General features: G+C 43.3%; 1 protein-coding gene across 4 annotated transcripts in view; it reads left to right on the top strand.

Annotated features, from left to right (window-relative positions):
- Stx2 (syntaxin 2) overlaps window positions 1–19,581 on the top strand; it is a 42,550-nt gene that overhangs the window by 7,338 nt on the left and 15,631 nt on the right. For 3 of the 4 annotated variants that reach the window (XM_004668864.2, XM_004668865.2, XM_045157685.1), the window contains exons 2-3: window positions 2,647–2,721; window positions 7,368–7,467. In XM_004668864.2, coding sequence (XP_004668921.1) covers window positions 2,647–2,721; window positions 7,368–7,467 — 175 coding nt within the window. Of the gene's footprint in view, window positions 1–2,646; window positions 2,722–3,079; window positions 3,123–7,367; window positions 7,468–19,581 lie in introns of those variants that run through there. The other variant, XM_045157684.1, reaches the window with a different exon arrangement.

Raw genomic sequence — 19,581 nt, forward strand, 5'->3', positions numbered from 1 at the left:
CAAATGTGGTTTCCATTCTGAGGTCTGTTTTAGGGAGACACAACCCCTCTCACACTTGGCTTGAAATTTTCAGTAGCAACTCTCTGATAAGCATCTTTTTTAACAGCTCATATCAGGGGGGAGTAGTCACAATGTGACTCTGGGTTTCTGTGGGTAAAACCACTCAAAGGGTTGTGGTTGGAGCTGCACTTTCTCTGTGGATCTATAAAGCACTCCCTTAGGTGGCCCTCCATTTTCTTTAAGCTGACCCTGGCTGTGCAGGGCATCTTCTCCCTGGTGGCGAAAGCTTCTGTGCCACCTCCCTGTCTCAGAGCAGCACACCTGGCCTTTTCCTCTCTCTTAACTGACCAGTTTTCTTATCCACACAGTTCCAACAAAAGAGGAGGGCACTAGGGGGCATCTGTCATAGCAGGAGCAGTAGATTTTGCTTCAGTGAGGATCTTGGTGGTAGCAACAGGGGCAGTATTTGTTGCACTTTCTTAACACATTTCATCGTAGTTTTGGTTGGAGATTTCCCTGAGTGAGTGTTAGATCAGTGGTGCTGTGTAGACTTTCAGGTGTGAAGACTTGATTTTCAAAAGTTGTGGACTACTCAGGTTCATCACCAGCCTAGCTGCTGGGTGGGAAGCTGACATTGTGCTGACTCACATTCATGGTCCCTGGGGAGAAGACTGGGTACATCCCTCTCATGTGTCTTCTGACAGGCCAGGCCTTAGTGGTGGGTGCTGTGTGGCCAGTCTTCTATAAGCTTTATGTGATTTAGATGCCAGCTCCTGAGGGCTTATTTTATCATCTCTTCTCCCTTGTGTCTGTTGTAGACAGAGTGGCTTTCTTGCTGATTTAGACTTTTCTTTGCTGGTAGCTTTGAATGCCTGGAAGGGTAGCTTCCAGGTGGTTTTCTGTATTGGTAATGCCAGCATCCTGCCCACCTATGCAGACCCACAGCTGCCAGTCTGCAATAGCAGCTGGTGGATGAATCCCTGGTGCCCCTCGACTCTCCGCAGTCTTAGGTAGCTCCTCGTTCTTGTGTTCTTTGGTCCTATCTTAGGCCAATTTCTTCTTCTCTAGCTTTACTTCATTCCATTTTCCTTAATTCACCTGTCCTTACCAAAGTGTTATTACCATTAAACACTACTTAGGAAAAAGTAAGAAAGAGCTGCTAACATGTCGACATTCTTTCAAACTTATTGTATATTCTAGGATGTTAACTAGTAGTGTAAACATTTAAATTTTTTAAAAAAAATATGTATTCATTTGCAAGCAGAGAGAGAGAGAGGGAATAGGCCTGTCAGGGCCTCTAGCTACTGCAAACAAATTCCAGACACGTACGCCACCTTGTGCATCTGGCTTATGTGGGTACTGGGGAATTCTTGGGTCCTTAGGTTTTGTAGGCAAGCATATTAACCACTAAGCCATCTCTCCAGCCCAAACATTTTTTTTTTCTGAGGTAGGGTCTTGCATTAGCCCAGGCTGACCTGAAACTCACTCTGTAGTCTTAGGCTAGCCTCAAACTCACAGTGATCCTCCTACCTTTGCTTCCAAGTACTGGCATTAAAGCTGTCTACCATAAAACCAGGCAAAAAGAGAGAGAGGGAGAGAGAGAATGGGCCTGCCAGGGCCTCTAGATACTGCAAACAAAGTCCAGACACATGCAATACCTTGTGCATCTGCCTTTACCTGGGTATTGAGGCATCAAAGTCAGGTCATTCATTAGTCTTTGCAAGCAAGTGCCTTAACTGCAGATGCATCTCTCCAGAATAAACATTTTTTTTTTTTTTGAGGTAGGGTCTTATTTTAACTCAGGCTGACCTGGAACTCACTCTGTAGTTCCAGGATGGCCTCAGATTCACCTCAGTTCTCCTACCTCTACCTCCTGAGTGCTAAGATTAAAGGTATGCACTACCATGCCCAGCTAGTGTCAACATTATTAATCTTTCTAGAAAATATAAATATGAATAAATACAAATATGCAGTACAGTAGTGGAGTACATGGTTAGCATGTCAAGGCTTTCAGTTCAATCCCCAGGATCACTGTACATAGTACACAAACATCTGTATGTGCATACAAAAATAAGCAGTTTCAGTTCTTGAAGACAAGTCTAGTTGTCTTCTTGGTATGATGTGCTGAAAGCACTGGGTTCTGTGTTGCTCAGTCCTGAGAAACCAGTGTTTGTCTTTCTCTAGGACTTCTACCTTTCCTTCATACTGTGCTGTCCCCTGTTCTGTTGACGAGGCTGCAGAATTAAGTGGTTCTGGGTAGTGACAGGTTATTGCTTGTCAAACATTGTGCTCCAGTGAGCTCAGATCTGGTGGGTCCTGAATTGCTTCTGTCTTTCAGTCCATGTGTGCCTACAAGTTTGAGAATCTGACCTTCGGGCTGGAGATATGGATTAGAGGTTAAGGTGCTTGCCTGTGAAGCCTAAGGACCCATGTTCGACTCTCCAGATCCCATATTAGCCAGACACACAAAGGTGAAGTAGGTGCAAGGTTGCACATGCCCACTAGGTGACACAAGCATCTGGAATTCGATTGCAGTGGCTGTGGCCCTGGTGTACCAATTCTCTTTCTCTCTGTGTCTCTTTCTCTCTCTCTCTAAAATAAACAAAATGAAAACCTGACCTTTTTGCCTTATATTTTCTGTTTTAGTGTAGGAAAAATGATGATGGAGACACTATTGTTGTTGTTGAGAAGGACCATTTTATGGAAGATTTCTTCCACCAGGTAAGAGCATTTAATGAAACTCAGCCACAGATTTCCTTTAAATTTATTTACTAGCACATTTGTGAGATTAGAAATAATAATATGACAATATAGTTGCCCCCCTTAACTATCCTTTGGTTAATGGAGGACTCTACCTACCTGTGTTCCCATGAGGCCATCTAGTAGCTGAATTGTATGTGAGTGTGCACAAGCATGAAGTTCCCACTATAAACTCACCTCATGGTGTGCTCCCCTCTGTGTTGCTATCACTAGTGATATGTGACTACATGTGTTTTATTTGGCTTTTTTTTTTCTTTTTGAGATAAGGTCTCACTCTGTAGCCAGGTTGACCTTGAACTTGCCATCCTCCTATTCAGCCTCCAGAGCACTAGATGGACTGTATTTTCAAATGCTTGACCTTTGTAAGTTCTTTGGGACTTTCATTATTATTAAAACATTAGCTAATATTGCTATAACTTTACATAATTGTTTATTAAGACAGCAGGGAGGGAGGGCTGGGTATGTGTGTGCATGGAGGTGACTGTAGGGTCGAGGGCTTATGCTTCTGGATGGGTCCCTATACTCCCTGTTGTACATTCTTCTTTTATTCTGGGACTTGAGACTGAGTGGTGCCAGGCAACACTTCCTCCACTGATAAGCTCCCTTGGGAGACCAGCAGACTTATGGCCTCTCAGAAACCTGGGATCTTTGGTCCTTTGGAAGTAGAAGTTCTGGCCTTCAGCTTGATCTCTGGGGCCATTTAGCCATTGATGTTGGGCCATGTGTGAAGCAGGTACCTTGGGATTTGGGACCATTGACAGTGATTAGCCTTACTATCTTTCAAAATAAACCATCAGTGTACCTTTGTTAAAGTTACTTTATTTTAAAATTTATTATGTGAAATACCATCTTAGAAAGAGAAACAAAAGATACTTGGTAACATAAGATCAGTTTTAGACAAAGTCATATATATCACACAGAACACTGGAGAAGGTGGGGGTTGAATTGTGTTTTTTTGTTTTGTTTTGTTTTTTCAAGGTAGGGTCTCACACTTAGCCCAGGCTGACCTGGAATTCACTATGTAGTCTCAGGCTGGCCTTGAACTCATAGCGATCCTCCTACCTCTGCCTCCCGAGTGCTGGGATTAAAGGTGTGCGCCACCACGCCCAGCTGGATTGTGTTCTTGACCAAGGTTTGGCTAAAGTCTGACATAGGGCTCCGAGGAACTGCACACAACTTTCACAAGATGATTGCAACAAACATAAGGAGATCCCATAGTAGCCTGAGTTGTACCACTGTCACCTTGTACTCCCCCCACCCCCCTGCAGGGCCTTCCTCCTGCAGGGCCCTTCTCCCATGCAGCCCTTCTTCTGTGGGGTCCTCCTCCCTGGAACACTGGAGCTGCATTTCCCACTCTTGGTAGAGCCCTCTGGCCTGCATCAAGGTCAGTGGTTGGGTGTTAGAACTCTCTGGGAACTGGGGTGTTCCCTCTGCTTTCTAACATGAGTGCCACTAAAGTTACTTTAGAAATGGCATTTTCAAATGCACAGCAAATATAATCTGTACTCTAGAACCAACACTACAACTTGCATTTCAGCCCTGTTAATGACATAGCCAAGATTGAAGAAGAGCTGGGTTTTACTGTGGTGAGGTTTTTCCTGGTTACTAAGATCTAATTCTAAGTGTGTGAAGTCTGTGATGTTCAGCAGAACTCATGTATAGATGAAATGGTCCAGGCCTGACAGACTAGCGGTTTTCTGTTCTAACAGCAGGCTCCTATCTTAGATTTCCCCTTAGCACTTTGATTTTCAAAATATGCTCTTGGGTTTAGACCAGAGCACCTTGGAGTCCATATGGTCAGGGTTACCTTCACACTGACTGATGTGTGCTGCTTGCCCAGGAAGGTGTGGGACAGAGTTCTTTAGAGGTTACATGCTAAACAAAGAAGGCAGCATGAGCATCGTGTTACTTTTCAGTAGACCAGGAGTCATATCTACAAAAAGTATAAACCACGCCTATTTTTACTAAATTTTTTGGGGGAACTGTTTCCATAAAAATATGTATGTGAGCATGTGTATGTATTTTCTGATACTGCTGTGACAGTTCACCATGAGCCTGGGGTCTTCAAACAGCACCTTAGAGCTAGGTGTCTTTGGAAACGCCTGTAGCTGTCATCCAGGCAATTCTGGGGCAGCAGGGGAGAATGGTACCTACTTTCCTACCTGCATTCATAGCTTGCCACCTCTTCCTCCCTCCTGAAACCATGACATTCTAGATTAGTTTCTCTGCCACACCTCTTCTTCCTGACTTTGCTCCTCTGGTCTCTTGCATAACAACCTTAACTACAGCGGACTACCCAGGTCTTTCCCAGACCCTTGTTTACAAAGCACATTTGCTGTGTCAGGTGGTGTAGACACAGATTGCAGCATGTGATGGGTGCAGTTAGGATTTTAAAGTGAGTGGAGGAAAGGCGTGGGGATGACCTCCAGTGATTGCCCTTCTGTAGCCAGTTTTCCTTCAGCTTCTCTTCTGAGGACATTGATTCTATTAGGGTCAACCTGAACAACCTAGGGCGGTCTTATATTCCTAGTTCAGCCACATTTGCAGAAGTTCTTTGTCACATAATGCAACACAAACAGGTTCCTGGGTATCTTTGGGGCCCCTAATGAGCTGCCACAGAGAGTTTTTTTTTTTGTTAAAAATATATTATTTTTATTTATTTGAGAGAAAGACATGGGGGTGGAGAATGGGTGCTCCAGGGCCTCTGGCCACTGCAAACAAACTCTAGACGCATGCTCCACCTTGTGCACCTGGCTTACATGGGTCCTGGGGAATCGCACCAAGGTCCTTTGGCTTTGCAGGCAGACTCCTTAACCACTAAGCAATCCCACCAGCTCTGTCCTGGTCTTTCTAAGTCTTGTAGTAGAGCTTGCTTGGAACTTTCAAAAGGACTGGATGATGGATAGAAGAACATGATGAATTCTGGATCAAGAGTGGCTCTTGGGGATTAACTCAGATTTGTCTGCAGTTTCAACTCTGTAGAACAGCTCCTGGTTCTTTAGACTTCTGGAAATAAGCTTTTCTTGCAAAATTTTAATCAGTTGCCACATGATGTTCTGTAGTAACCATTTCATTAAACTGAGGTATACAGAGAAACAGACTCCAGGTCAAGGTCTGTAAGGAATCCATGACTAGCTAGGATGAGACAGGTGTGGAGTCCTGAGGTGTGCTAGAACCTCAGGCAAGTAATGCCTATATCTGACAGTACCAAGATAGTCTTATCTCAGTCCCATAATCATAAATATTGACAGTGGTCTTTTGGTTAGTAGGTAAAGAACCTGGATGGTCAGTGCTTGAGTTCATTTCACTCTGAAGTAGCAGGAGGAATACAGCCTGGGCTGTACAGCAAGTCCTTGTCTCCAAAAGAAGTTATAGTGATAACTACATTTCAGGGCAGGTGGTACTGTAAGAACTGCTGAGGAAGCTGAAGATGTGGCTCCTCTGTGAAGCATGTGTTTAGTACGTGCACGACTCTTCAGAGGAAACAAAACAAGACCTGACACCTAGGCCTGTTAGGATGGCTTAACAGGATAGATTTGTTTCACTATCTTCAAGGTTTCTTTCAGTCCTACTCTGACATACTATTTTCTGTTAGATTCGGTAAAGATGAGGTCCAAGACCTAACAATGGGCAATCTTATAGTGGAAAATGACTTGTTTCTTCAGGCACGATGACTATCATCAAAAGTAGTAGCCAGGCAATTTCAGGAGGGTCTTTTTTTGTTTTTGTTTCTGTATTTTTTTTTTTTTTTATGTGAGAGAATTGGTGCACCAGAGCCTGCAGCCACTGAAGTAGAACTCCACATGTGCACCACCTAATGCTTATGGCACCTTAACCCCTAGAGTTTTGAAGGTGTAAATCTATCTGGATAAATCTTTTTTTTTTAAAATTTATTTATTTATTTATTTATTTGAGAGCGACAGACACAGAGAGAAAGACAGATAGAGGAGAAAGAGAGAATGGGCACACCAGGGCTTCCAGCCTCTGCAAACGAACTCCAGACTTGTGCATCTGGCTAATGTGGGACCTGGGGAACCGAGCCTCGAACCAGGGTCCTTAGGCTTCACAGGCAAGTGTTTAACTGCTAAGCCATCTCTCCAGCCCTCTGGATAAATCTTGTACAGAGCACATTACATTTGAACAAATATGAAGTAGATTCCACTTGTAGAGGCTCAGATGAAAGAGTCTGAAGGTTGCTGGCCTATGAACAGTAAATGCCTCTTCATTAGAAGGGTACTGCTACTGGGCGGTTTAGACTTTCTGATTGCATGGTGTGTGGAGTTGAGAGATGCTTCTCCTTGGTATTGTCTGTACTAACACTTGAACGTTTGTCCATGGTAACACTTGAAGCTTGAATGTGGGGATTTTTTTTTAGCATAGTACATTTTGCTGGTGAATGTTGGTTGATGCTTGATTTAGACATAATAGTAGAAAGGTAATATGGTATATTTCTCTGTTTTTCAAGTGGTATCTCTGTGAGAGTGTGAAAGACTCATCTGTGTGGCAGTTCTTCATCTCTTCCCTCTTCTAGCCTTTCTTTCCTAGGCAATGAACAGCAGTAGCAATGTTGATTTTTGCACACTGGGCTGATCCTATGTCTCTCTTAGGTGGAGGAGATTAGAAGCAGTATCTCCAGAATATCTCAGTACGTGGAAGATGTTAAGAAAAAACACAGCTTCATTCTTTCAGCCCCAAACCCAGAAGGAAGTAAGTCCAAGTCTGCCTGTCCTGTCACCTACAATGGGGCTTTTCTCCAGCTTCCTCTTAGGTGGGAGTAGCTTGTGTTGACACCTATTTGTGGCCCACCCCTCAGTATCCTGTGGTGTCTGCACATGTTTAAAAGGCTCCATGAGGGGCTGGAGAGATGGCTTAGCAGTTAAGCGCTTGCCTATGAAGCCTAAGGACCCCGGTTCGAGGCTCGGTTCCCCAGGTCCCACGTTAGCCAGATGCACAAGGGGGCGCACGCGTCTGGAGTTCGTTTGCAGAGGCTGGAAGCCCTGGTGCACCCATTCTCTCTCTCTCCCTCTATCTATCTTTCTCTCTGTGTCTGTTGGTCTCAAATAAATAAATAAAAAAAAATTAAAAAAAAAATTCTAAAAGGCTCCATGAGTGATTGGTGTCCAGCTAGGGTGAGGACCACTGCCGTGCTGGATCCAGAGGATGCATGGTAGTGCCTAAGTGGAACTGTGCCCACAATGTTGGGTGATCTAACCAGGGATCTGTTCTGTGCCAGGGGCTAAAACAGAACAGTGGGTTTTTGTATTGGAGGGCAGTTAAAGAGACTTGTTTGCAGAGGTGGAGCTGGTTTAAAGGTGTAGACAGACTGAGAGTCTGCATCTTGAGGGCAAACTCCATGGAGTGTGCTGTAGGCAGCATGCACTGTGGACAGCACTGAAGCAGGTCAGTTCACAGAGCAACGGCTGGTAGTGGTGAGGAGGTGCCTCTTTGGTATAGAATGATGGACACTTAAAGCTTTATAGGTGACATGGGGCTCTAAAAACAAACCAAGATTATAGACAATAAACCACATTACTTTTTTTTATTTTTTTGAGGTAGGGTCTCATTCTAGCCCACACTGACCTGGAATTCACTCTGTAGTCCCAGGCTGGCTTCAAACTCACAGTGATCCTCCTACCTCTTCCTCCTGAGTGCTGGAATTAAAGGTGTGTGCCACCATGCTTAGCCAAATTGCATTTTGAGGAACAATTAATATCTTTGTTTTTTTTTTTTTTTTTTTGTTTTTTTGAGGTAGGGTTTTGCTCTAGCCCAGGCTGACCTCGTCTCAGGGTGGCCTCAAGCTCAATGGCAATCCTATATCTGCTTCCCAAGTGCTGGGATTAAAGGCATGTGCCATGTTCCTGGCTTCTTCTTTCCACATTTTCTGGCATATTCATATATGGTTTGTTCTTGTCACCTTACTCCTTCCATAGCCACCCTTATGCTTTCATGTCATAGGTGTTCCGTTGCCCTTGCCCCACTGAAGACTTGTTTCATGGTCCTCTTTCTAGTTCAGCTCACTCTCCTGCTGCCGTTTTCCACCTGGTGTGGCATGGAGGTCTGGCCTCTGCCCTTGCCATGCTGTCCCCTGCTATCTTGAAGCTTCTCTTTGAGACTATAAGCCAAAATAAACCCTTTCCTTGGGTATGCTGCCTCTGACCAGCTGTTTGTCCCAGAAACAGCCTCTCAGGGTCTCCTTGCAGAGATTCCAGCTCTGCAACACATTGCCTGGCCTCAGAGGCTCTCTGGATCTGTGGTGGAGTACTCTATGATGCCCTTCCCTCAGTCTTGCATCTTTCATGCCTCCAAAGCCATTACCACGTGGATAATGCTGCTAAGTCACTGCCATCTTGGGATGAAGCATAGACCCTTTGGCCTACAGGCCTAGAGGTCTCCATATGCCTTTTATGCTTTCCCTGGTGAATCGTTTCCATAGATAGTTCTGTCTTCAGGGAACATCTTCAGTTTTAGCTTCCTTCCTATAAGCAAATTTGGAATTTTACAAGATAGAGCCTCTGATTCTTTGTGTTTAGGTCATCTTGCCCTTGATTGCAGTGTAGCAAGGAGATTTCTCTTCAGTGGTGCTGATTTCTTTAGTAACTACATCTGCTTTCTTAGTGCCTGTCTGAATGTTATACTGCCTTGAGGTTTCTTGTGTCAAATAAATTTGCCCATTATGTTTAAGTTCATCATCATTCAAGTTCTCAGGAGAGGGGCAGAATGCAGCCAGTTTCTTCAGCAGACAGTAATGTGTGCCTCCTCTAGCCTGGCTCCTGATAGAGTCCCTGTTCTCCTCTGAAACCTTACAAGCCTCCAATATCTGTTTTTCTTTCAGCATTTTTGTCAGGTTCCCACTAGATTGGCCCATGGCCTTACAGTATTCAAGGGCTTTTCTAGCCCAAAGTTCCAAACTCTTCCATATTCCTCCCCAAAATGGTTCCAGAGTTCTATGTACCACATGGGTTTATCACAGAGATGACCCCATTTCTCAGCACCAATTTTCTATCTTAGCAGCTTAAGGAAGAAAAGGTTTGTTTCAGCTAACATTTCTAGGGTAAAGTCTATCATGGTGGGGAATTCATGGCAGCAAGAGCTTAAGATATTCAGCTCACCTTGAGGAAGCAGAGAGAGAGAGGAATGCTATTGCTCAGCCAGCTCTCTCCTTTTAATACAATCCAGGACCTCAGCCCATGGGACAGTGCTGCCCTCAGTTAAGGTGGATCTTATTACCTCAGTTAACCTAATTAAGATAATCCCTTACAAACATTCCCAGAGGCTAACCTGATCTAGATAATCCTTCACAGGTAATTCTAGGTCCTGCCAGTCAGTATAAACCATAACAGTTGTGCATATATATATCATACTTTCTCATTTTTTTTTTTTTTGAGATAAAGGACTCATTCTAGTCCAGGATGTCTTAGAATTCACTATGTAGTGTCAGAGTGGTCTTGAACTCATGGCAGTCTTCCTACTTCAGCCTCCCAAGTGCTGGGATTAAAGGCATGTGCCACCATGCCTGGCTATAGCATGTTTTCTTTATCCATTCATCTGTGAATGAACATCTGGGTTGTAATCATTTCTGAGCTGTTGTGAACAGTACAGCAATGAACAGGGATGCGAAAACATGTCTTTGGTAGGACTGAGAGTACTTTGGGTATATACCTAAGAGTGGTATAGCTGGGTCATGTGGCAGTTCTACTTCCAGTTTTATTTGGGGAACCTCCATTGTGATTTCCATAATAATTGTACAAGTTTACATTCTACTACAAAGGATTTCTTTTTCTACCTCCACATTCTCAGTAATGTTTGCTGTCATTTGTTTTCTTGATACTAGCCATTTTGACTGGTGAGATCGAATCTAACAGTAGTTTTAATTTGTCTCCCTTGAATTGTCTAGTCTCCGAAAAAGGTCTGTCCTCTACTATTACAAGTACTTTAAATCTCAGTACTACTCTGTTGGGTTCAGGGTAGGCCTCACAAACAGTTTTTGCTATATTCCTAGGTAGTCCCTGCTTTGGTGTTAATGTAAATAGAATCTGCTTGAAACTGTGTTTTCTATTTGTTGCTCAAATTTGGAAGTATGCCAAGCCTAGTCTGGCAATGCAGATCTTTCATTCTAGCTACTTACGAGGTTGAAGCAGGAAGATCACAAGCTTGAGGCTGCCTAGGCTACAGAGTGAGTTCAAGGTCAGCCTGGGCAACTTAGGGAGACCTTGTCTCAAAATAAAAGTGAAAAGGGGGCTGAGAATGTGTAGTTTTGTGATAGAGCACTTACCTGGCATATATAAAACTCTGGGGTTCCATACCCAGTAAAACACACACACCCCCATGCACATGAGAAGAAATATAAAGGACACAATGATCTTGACTAGTTTTCTTTTTATAGAAAACTTTTTATAGAAAGATTTATTTATTTGTTTATTCAGTCACTTATTATGAGAGAGAGCGAGAGAGAGAGAGAGCGCGCGCGCGTGCACGCGCACGCAAGAGAGAATGGGTGTACCGGGGCCTCTAGCTACTACAAATGAACTCTAGATGCATGGGCCACCTTGTATATCTGGTTTACGTGGGTACTGGGTCTTTGCGTTTTACAGGCAAGCCTTAACCACTAAGCCATCTCCCCAGCCCTAATTATGTCTTTACATTCTGTTTTTCTGGTGGACATGTGTGCCATAGTACACATGTGGAGATCAGAGGACGACTTTAGGGTGTAAGTCCTTGCCTTCCACCTTGTTTGTGGCATATAGTCTCATTGTTCACTGCCCTGAACACAGCCTAGCTAGTCCATGAGCTTCCAATGGCTTCTCCTGTGTCTGCCTCCCATCTTATTGTAGGCCTGGGATTACAAATGCTAGTGCTATAGCGGCCAGCTTTACATGGGTCCTGGGAATCTGAACTCAGGCTGTCACACTTGCAGGGCAGACACTTCATCCACTGAGCCTTCTCCCAGCCTAATCTTTTTGCATTTTGTTGGATTATTTTCACCCTTGTTCTATAATCTGTGAATCTATGGATAGTGATAGTTTCTGTTCTCACTTCTTACTCTGGTTAGTTTTGGTTGACTGATTTCACTGATTCCAGGATAGTTTGGGGATAGAATTGGTGATAGGGGTATACTGAAAGAAGTTTTTCTTAGAAAACCAGTTAGTAGCTGTACAGTGTAAAATGAAGATCTTAACATTAAACTGAAAAAAAAAATAACACATCTTTAAGTCATGCTGTTCTGAACCTGGGCGGATCCTTCTCTGACTGAGCTATTTCCTGTAATGAACTCCTGAGCATGGTCTTTTTAGACAGTCTGTGAGACATGTCTCCAGTAACATCTGAGCTCTGGGACTCCTCCAGCCCTGGCCTCCCAGGTTGCTGGGGCCACAGGTACTGTCACACCCAGCTGTGGGCTTTTCTTTATCATGTCCTCTCTTAGAAAGCCACAGTGTTCTTGGGGAAGTAGAACCTCTGAGAAGTCCTAAAATAAAAGCATCTCTTGACCTTGTTTAGTTTTAGTGGTTTAGAAATTTACCCACATATCATCTATTACCATTTTGTTTAACTCTTAGGGAAATTTAGCTTGAATAAATAATATCAATATGTCTTTAGTTTGAGTAATTTCTGTCTAAAACCTTTTTGCTGTCACATAGAGCAGACACAACTATTGATTTCCCAAACTGAGAGCAGCTGTCATTTTACAGCAGGCCCTTTTGTGCTTATAGTAAAATGATTGCTTTTCATCTTCTGTCTTTTTATGACAGCGTGACTACCCAGGGAGCAGTGGTAACTGCTTACCTCGTTGGGTTGCGAAAAGCCACTTGTAGTTTCTTCTTTAGTCTCGGTACCTGGGCTGGTGCATCATGCAGGGGCTCCTTCCATCCCAGCTTGCTGTCCAGGGCAATGTGACCATAGTTGTTGCCAGGTGTGGGGAGTCTCAGTTGGGGAACTGGGTCTCCAGCCTCTGAAATGGGTCTGTGACAGTGAGTGTACTGTAGCTATTGCTGTCCGGGTGTTGAGCTTGTGTTCTCCTGGCTGTTCTTCCCGTTGTCATAGGTACATTGAGGGAATAGATGCATGTACCCTATTACATCCAACGTTATGTGGGTACTGGGGAATTGAATCTGGAATGGCAGGTTTAGCAAGCTTTTAACTGCTGAGCTATCCTCCTAGTTTTTGGTTGGATTTTATTTTATTGTATTTTTTAAAATTTTTATTAGCATTTTCCATGATTATAAAAAAATCCCGTGTTAATTCCCTCCCTCCCCCCCACCTTCTCCTTTGAAATTCCATTCTCCATCATATTACCTCCCCATAACAATCATTGTACTTACATATATACAATATCAACCTATTAAGTACCCTCCTCCCTTCCTTTCTCTTCCCTTTATGTCTCCTTTTTAACTTACTGGCCTCTGCTACTAAGTATTTTCATTCTCGCGCAGAAACCCAGTCATCTGTAGCTAGGATTGGTTGGATTTTAAAGGAAGTCTCACTCTATAGGCTGCCTTCAAACTGTCCACCCTCCTGCCTCAGCCTCCTGGGGTTGTTGGCATGCAGAGGTTTCTGGTTCCTATCTCCCGATGCCAGTAGCTTCTTCCCCATCTTCACATAAAGGAGAGCCTCAGGGATCTCCTTCTGAAAGATGTTCACCGAGAATGTCTTATTACATGGTCCCTCTGCTCCAGCCTCTTGTCCCAACCTTGATGGTGGCTTTCTTTGCTCAGAAACCTTCAGTGTTGATGACAGTTTATAGAAAAAACTAGAAACTGAGGAATGTCTTGCAGGGCTTTCCTACCTCTCTGTAGTCACTACTACGTAAGTCACTTCAGCTAAGCTCCTTCACCTTTGATTGGGCCTTCTGTCTCTGTGCCAATCTGTTAATTCAGTGGTCACACAGTCCCTCCTGTAGGAAACCCCTTCTGTGGCTTCTGGCCACCCTGGAGCATTGCTAGACCAGGTCTCTTTTGCTCTGCCACCTTGAGTATCTTTCTGATGCCCCAGCAGATGCTGGGAGGGAAGCTAGAGAGCTCTTTCATGTATGTGATTACACAAATGTCAGGGTTCCGTGCCTGAGAACAGAGAGTGGTGTACATAGTGTCTGATGGGCAGCAAGTATGGGGAAATAGTGACACCAGAAAGGGACACTGAGCTCAGGGGATGCTTTTCCGGAGAGCAGCTATACCTCTTCTCTTTGTCCAGGTGGAGTGTTAGAAGTAGATTTCATTGGCTTTTAGTTGGGGTGAACCTGCAGCTGTCAGACTTGAGTGTGTGTCTGCCAGCACTGTCCAAGGTAATAGGCAAGGGAGGGCCTAGAATAGATGCTGCTGGCACACCTACCAGGGAACAGTGTGTAGAAAAGACCTGAAATCAACAGTGATGTTTTATTTTATTTTTTAACTTTCTTAATTGACAACTTCCATAATTATAAACAATAAACCATGGTAATTCTCTCCCCTGATCGCTTTAGCCTTTACAGATCCACTCTCCATCATATCCCCTCTCCCTCCCAATTAGTTTCTCTTTTATTTTGATGTCATGATCTTTTCCTCCTGCTATGATGGTCTTGTGAAGGTACTGCCAGGTTGTGGATATCGAGGCCAATTTGTATCTGGAAGATTGTATTGTAAGCAGTTTTACCCTTCCTTTGGTTCTTACATTCTTTCTGCCACCTCTTCTACAATGGACCCTGAGCCTTGGAAGGTGTGATAAAGATGTTTCAGAGCTGAGCACTCCTCTGTCACTTCTCAGCACTATGGTGCCTTTTGGGTCATGGCAGTGGTCACCACCACCTGAAAATAGCAGCTCCTCTATCCAGAAGTGAGAGTAGCATTAATATATGGGTATGAACATTAAGTAAAGTGCTTACAGGGCAGTGTGGTAAGCATAATATATGTATCTAGTCAGAAAAGAGCAGGCATGAAAAGGCTCATGACCTCCCCCACCATAGGCATATATATATATATAATTTTTTTTTTGTTTTTTGAGGTAGTATCTCACTCTAGCTCAAGCTAACTTGGAATTCACTGTGTAGGCTCAAGGTGACCCCAAACATGGAAATCCTTCTACCTCTGCCTCCCGAGTGCTGGGATTGAAGGCATGCACCAGCATGTTCACCATAGGCTTTTGATTAGGTTTTCAGTACCAGGCATGTATTCCCATTTATGGAGCAGGCCTTCAATCCAATTAGAGAGCAGTTAATTTTCCCCCATAAGAGACATGTCACTACTGCACTCTTTTAGTCATTTGGCCTGGCTGGCCAAATTAAAAACAAATTTTTTTTTGTTTATTTAATTTATTTATTTGAGAGCTACAGACAGAGAAAGAGGCGGGGGGGGAGGGGAAAATGGGTGCGTCAGGGCTTCCAGCCTCTGCAAATGACACATGTGCCCCCTTGTGCATCTGGCTAATGTAGGTCCTGGGGAATTGAGCCTCAAACTGGGGTCCTTAGGCTTCACAGGCAAGCGCTTAACCGCTAAGCCATCTCTCTAGCCCCTGGCTGGCCAAATTTAAGGCTTACAGTATTCATTGTTTTCACCACTGATGGCTTTTGTCTCCCATAGAGCTGCATGCAGCGTAGCTTTTGCCAGCTTTCTGTCATCTGGTCTTAGGGAAGAGGTTTTGAGCTCAGCTTCAGCTTGATTTCTCAGTAATCTTGGAGCTAAATGTGGAGTCTTCAGCAGTAGGGTCTTACCATGTACTTCTTGTGGGAAACCCAGAACCAGTGGCCTGTAATGTTTTGGGGGCATCAGGGATCTCTTGGACCAACCATTCACTGGAAGGTATACCATCCTGGCTGAAATTTTTCTAGTAACAGTCTATGGCCTTTGGCTTATTCATAATATCTTGGATTTGATTAACCCTTCCCCATTCTTCTTTTACTCAGTCTCTTCTCATGACCTCACTTAGGCCATTGCAACCCCAGTAATCTGTTCATCTACTTTAATATACTGAATAGCATCCATTAAACCCTCTCCTCTCCTATACTCCCTTTTCTAGCTTACTGGCCTCTGCTGTTGATTTTTACTCCAACTCACATATAAGTCTAAACATTTGTAGCTACAATCCACATATGAGAGAGAACATGTGACATTTGGCTTTCTGGGCCTGGGTTACCTCACTTCATATAATCCTTTCCATAATCACCATTTTCCTGCAAATTTCATAATTTCACCTTTCTTTACTGCTGAATAGAACTGCATTGTATAATGTACCACATCTTCATTATCCATTCATCAGTTGAGGGACGTCTAGGCTGGTTCCATTTTGTAGCTACGGTGGATAGAGCAGCAAGGAGGTAAACGTGGTTGAGGTAGTTTCTCTAGGGCAGTGAGATGAGTCCTTAGGATATATGCCTAGGAGTGGGATAGAGTGGGGTCATATGGTAAATCAATTTTTAGCTGTCCCAGGACCCTCCACACTGATTTCCACAGTGGCTGGACCAGATTGCATTCCCTCCAACAGTGTAGAAGGGCTCCTCTTTTTCCATATCCTTGCCAGCATTTATTGTCATTGTTTTCTTTATGATAGCTATTCTGACAAGAGTGAACTGGAATCTCAAAGCAGTTTTAATTTGCATTTACTTGATGGTTAAAGTTGTAGAACTTTTTTTAGATAGTTATAATGCCATCTGTATTTCTTGATTTTTCTTAAGCTTCTTTAAAGCATACACCAGAGCCACTGGGGTGCTGATTAAAATAGGCTAGGTTGCCAGGCCCATTCTGAATGCTGACAGCACCACAGTCCATGCGTGCTCCTTGATGTTTAAGGTGTTATAAGTACCCCTAAGGGTACTGGGGGCCTTTGTCCACCCCTCCCCAGCCCCACCCCCTATGCATGCAGGCTGGGCTACACCTGGCTTTCCACCCGCCTGTGAGTTGCTTGCTCCCACTGCCCTTGTCTGTGGCTCTGTGCTTCTTTTGGCCCCTGAGCCTGGACTTCATTCCCTTGATGCGTGCAGCCTCACCACTACTGAGGAGCATCTGTATTTCTTCTTCTTCTTTTTGTTTTCTTTGGTTTTTGGTCTCACTCTGGTTCAGGCTGACCTGGAACTCATTCTGTAGCTCCAGGGTGGCCTTGAACTCACAGTGATCCTCCCACCTCTGCCTCCCGAGTGCTGGGATTAAAGGCGTGCACCACCACGCCCGGCTGTATTTCTTCTTTTGAGAGCTCTCTATTTAGTTCTATAGCCCGCCCCCCCCCTTTTTTGTGGCAAGCCCAACAGACTGTCCTTCTATTTATGAGAGAGAAACGGGGGGGGGGGGGTAGAGAGATGGCGAGGGAGGGAGAGAAGAAGGGAGGGAGGGAGGAGAGAATTGGTGCACCAGGGCTTCCAGCCATTGTAATTGAACTGAAGACACATGTGCCACCTTGTGTGCATGTATGACATTGTGTGGCTTATGTGGGACCTGGAGAGTCGAACATGGGTCCGTAGGCTTCACAGGCAAGCTCCTTAACTGCTAAGCCATCTCTCTAGCCTCATAGCCCCTTTTTAATTGGGTTGTTTGATTTCTTATTATTTAGTTTTCTGAGATCAATTTTCTCCCATTCTGTAGGTTGCCTCTTTTCTCTGTTCAGTGTCCTTTGCTATACAAAGCTTTTAATTTTTTTCCTGATTTATTTATTTGAGACGGTGGGGGTGGGTGGGAGAATATGGGCATGTCTGGGCCTCTAGCCACTGCAAATGAACTGCAGATGCATGTACCACCATGTGCATCTTGGCTTATGTGGGACCTGGAGAATTGAGCCTGGGTCCTTAGGCTTCTCAGGCAAGTGCCTTCACCATTAAGCCATCTCTACAGGCCTACAAAAGCTTTATAATTTCATGAGGTCCTGGTGGTCAATTGGTGGTTTTACTTACTGAGCATTGGGGTTATATTCAGAAAGTCTTTGCCAAGACCAATATTGAAGTGTTTCCCCTTCTTTTTCCCCAATGGCTTCAGAGTTTCAGGTCTGATGTTAAGGTCTTTGATCCATTTGGATTGATTCTTGTGCATAGAGAAAGACAAGGATCTATTTTCATCCTTCTTCATATACATATCCAGTTTCCCCAGCACCCTTTGTTAAAGAAGCTGTCTTTTCTCCAGTGAATATTTTTGGCATTTTTGTTGCAAATCAGATGGCTGTAGCTGCCTGGATTTACATCCTGGTTCTTTATTCTGTTCCATTGATCTACATATCTGTCTTTGTGCTAGCACCATGCTGTTTTGTTGTTGTTGTTGTTATTACTGGCTCTATAATATAGCATAAAATGAGGGAGGTGGTACTGCCAGCCTTATTTTTGTTGCTCAAAATTGTTTTCACTATTTGAGGTTTTTTGTGCTTCCAAATAAATTTTAGGATTGTTTTTTCTATTTCTGTGAAGAATGCCATTGAAATTTTGATGGGGGATTGCATTAAATGTATAGATTGCTTTTGGTAAGATTGACATTTTCACAATATTGGTTCTTCCTATCTAAGAAAAATGGATGTCTTTCCAATTCTTAGTGTCTTCTTCAGTTTCTCTCTTGAGTGTTGTAAAGTTTTCATTGTAGAGATCCTTCACTTCCTTGGTTAGGTTTATTCCAAGGTACTTTATTTTTTTGAGACAATTGTAAATGGGAGTGATTACATGATTTCATACTTATTTAGCCTGTTTGTTGTTAGTATATAGGAAGGCTACTGATTTCTGTGTGTTTATTTTTTTTATCCTGCTGCATTGTTAAAAGCATTTATCAGTTCTAAAAGTTTGATGGTACAGTCTTTAGGGTCCTTTATGTATAGAATCATATCATCTGCAAATAATGATAATTTAATCTCTTACTTTCCAATTTATATTCCTTTTATATGTGTCTCTTGCCTTATTGCTATAGCTAAGACTTCTAGTACTTTCTTAAATAAAAGTGGGGACAGTGGACACCCTGTCTTGTTCCAGTGGAAAAGCTTCAAGTTCTTCCCATTTAGTATTTTGATTGTAGGTTTGTCATAAATAGTCTTTATTATGTTGAGATATGTTCCTTCTGTTCCCAGTTTCTGTAGGACTTTCACCATGAATGGATGTTAAGTTTTGTCAAATTACTTTTCTGCATCTATTGAAATGATCATGTGATTTTTATCCTTCAGTCTATATATAGTGTATTTATCAATGTGTATATGTTGAACCATCCCTGCATCTACAGGATAAAGCCTGTTTGGTTGGATGAATGATCTTTTTGATATATTCTTGTATTCTGTTTGCCAGTATTTTGTTAAGAATTTTTGCATCTATGTTCATGAAGGAGGTTTGTTTGTAAATATTATTTTTTTTTGTTCTGTCTTTGTCTGGTCTTGGTGTCAGGGTGATGCTGGCATTGTAGAAGGAGTTTGGTAGTCCTTTCTTTTCTGTTTTATGGAAAAGTTTGAGAAGCATTGATGTTAATTCTTTTGTGAAAGTCTGGTAAAATTCACCAGTGAATCTATCTGGGCCTGGACTTGTTTTAGTGGGGAGATTTAAAGAAATTGAAAAATTTTTATTTGCAAGTGGGTGGGGGAGGGAGGAAGGAGAGAGAGAAGAGAGACAGAGAGAATGGGCATACCAGGGCTTCTAGCCACTGCAAACAAATGCCAGACATATGAGCTTCTTGTGCATCTGGCTTATGTGGGTCCTGGGGAATCAAACCTAGGTCCTTTAGCTTCACAGACAAATGCCTTAACTGCTAATCCATCTTTCTAGCCCTAGTGGGGAGATTTTTTATAACTGTTTTGATCTTTTATTTATTTATTTGAGAGAGAAAGAGAAAGAGAGAGAATGGGTGCATCTGGACCTATTGCCATTGCAAACGTACTCCCATGTGCTACCTGGTGCATCTGGCTTTATGTGGG

This window comes from Jaculus jaculus, chromosome 8, assembly GCF_020740685.1.
Source record: "Jaculus jaculus isolate mJacJac1 chromosome 8, mJacJac1.mat.Y.cur, whole genome shotgun sequence".
NCBI classification, from domain to species: Eukaryota; Metazoa; Chordata; class Mammalia; order Rodentia; family Dipodidae; genus Jaculus; species Jaculus jaculus.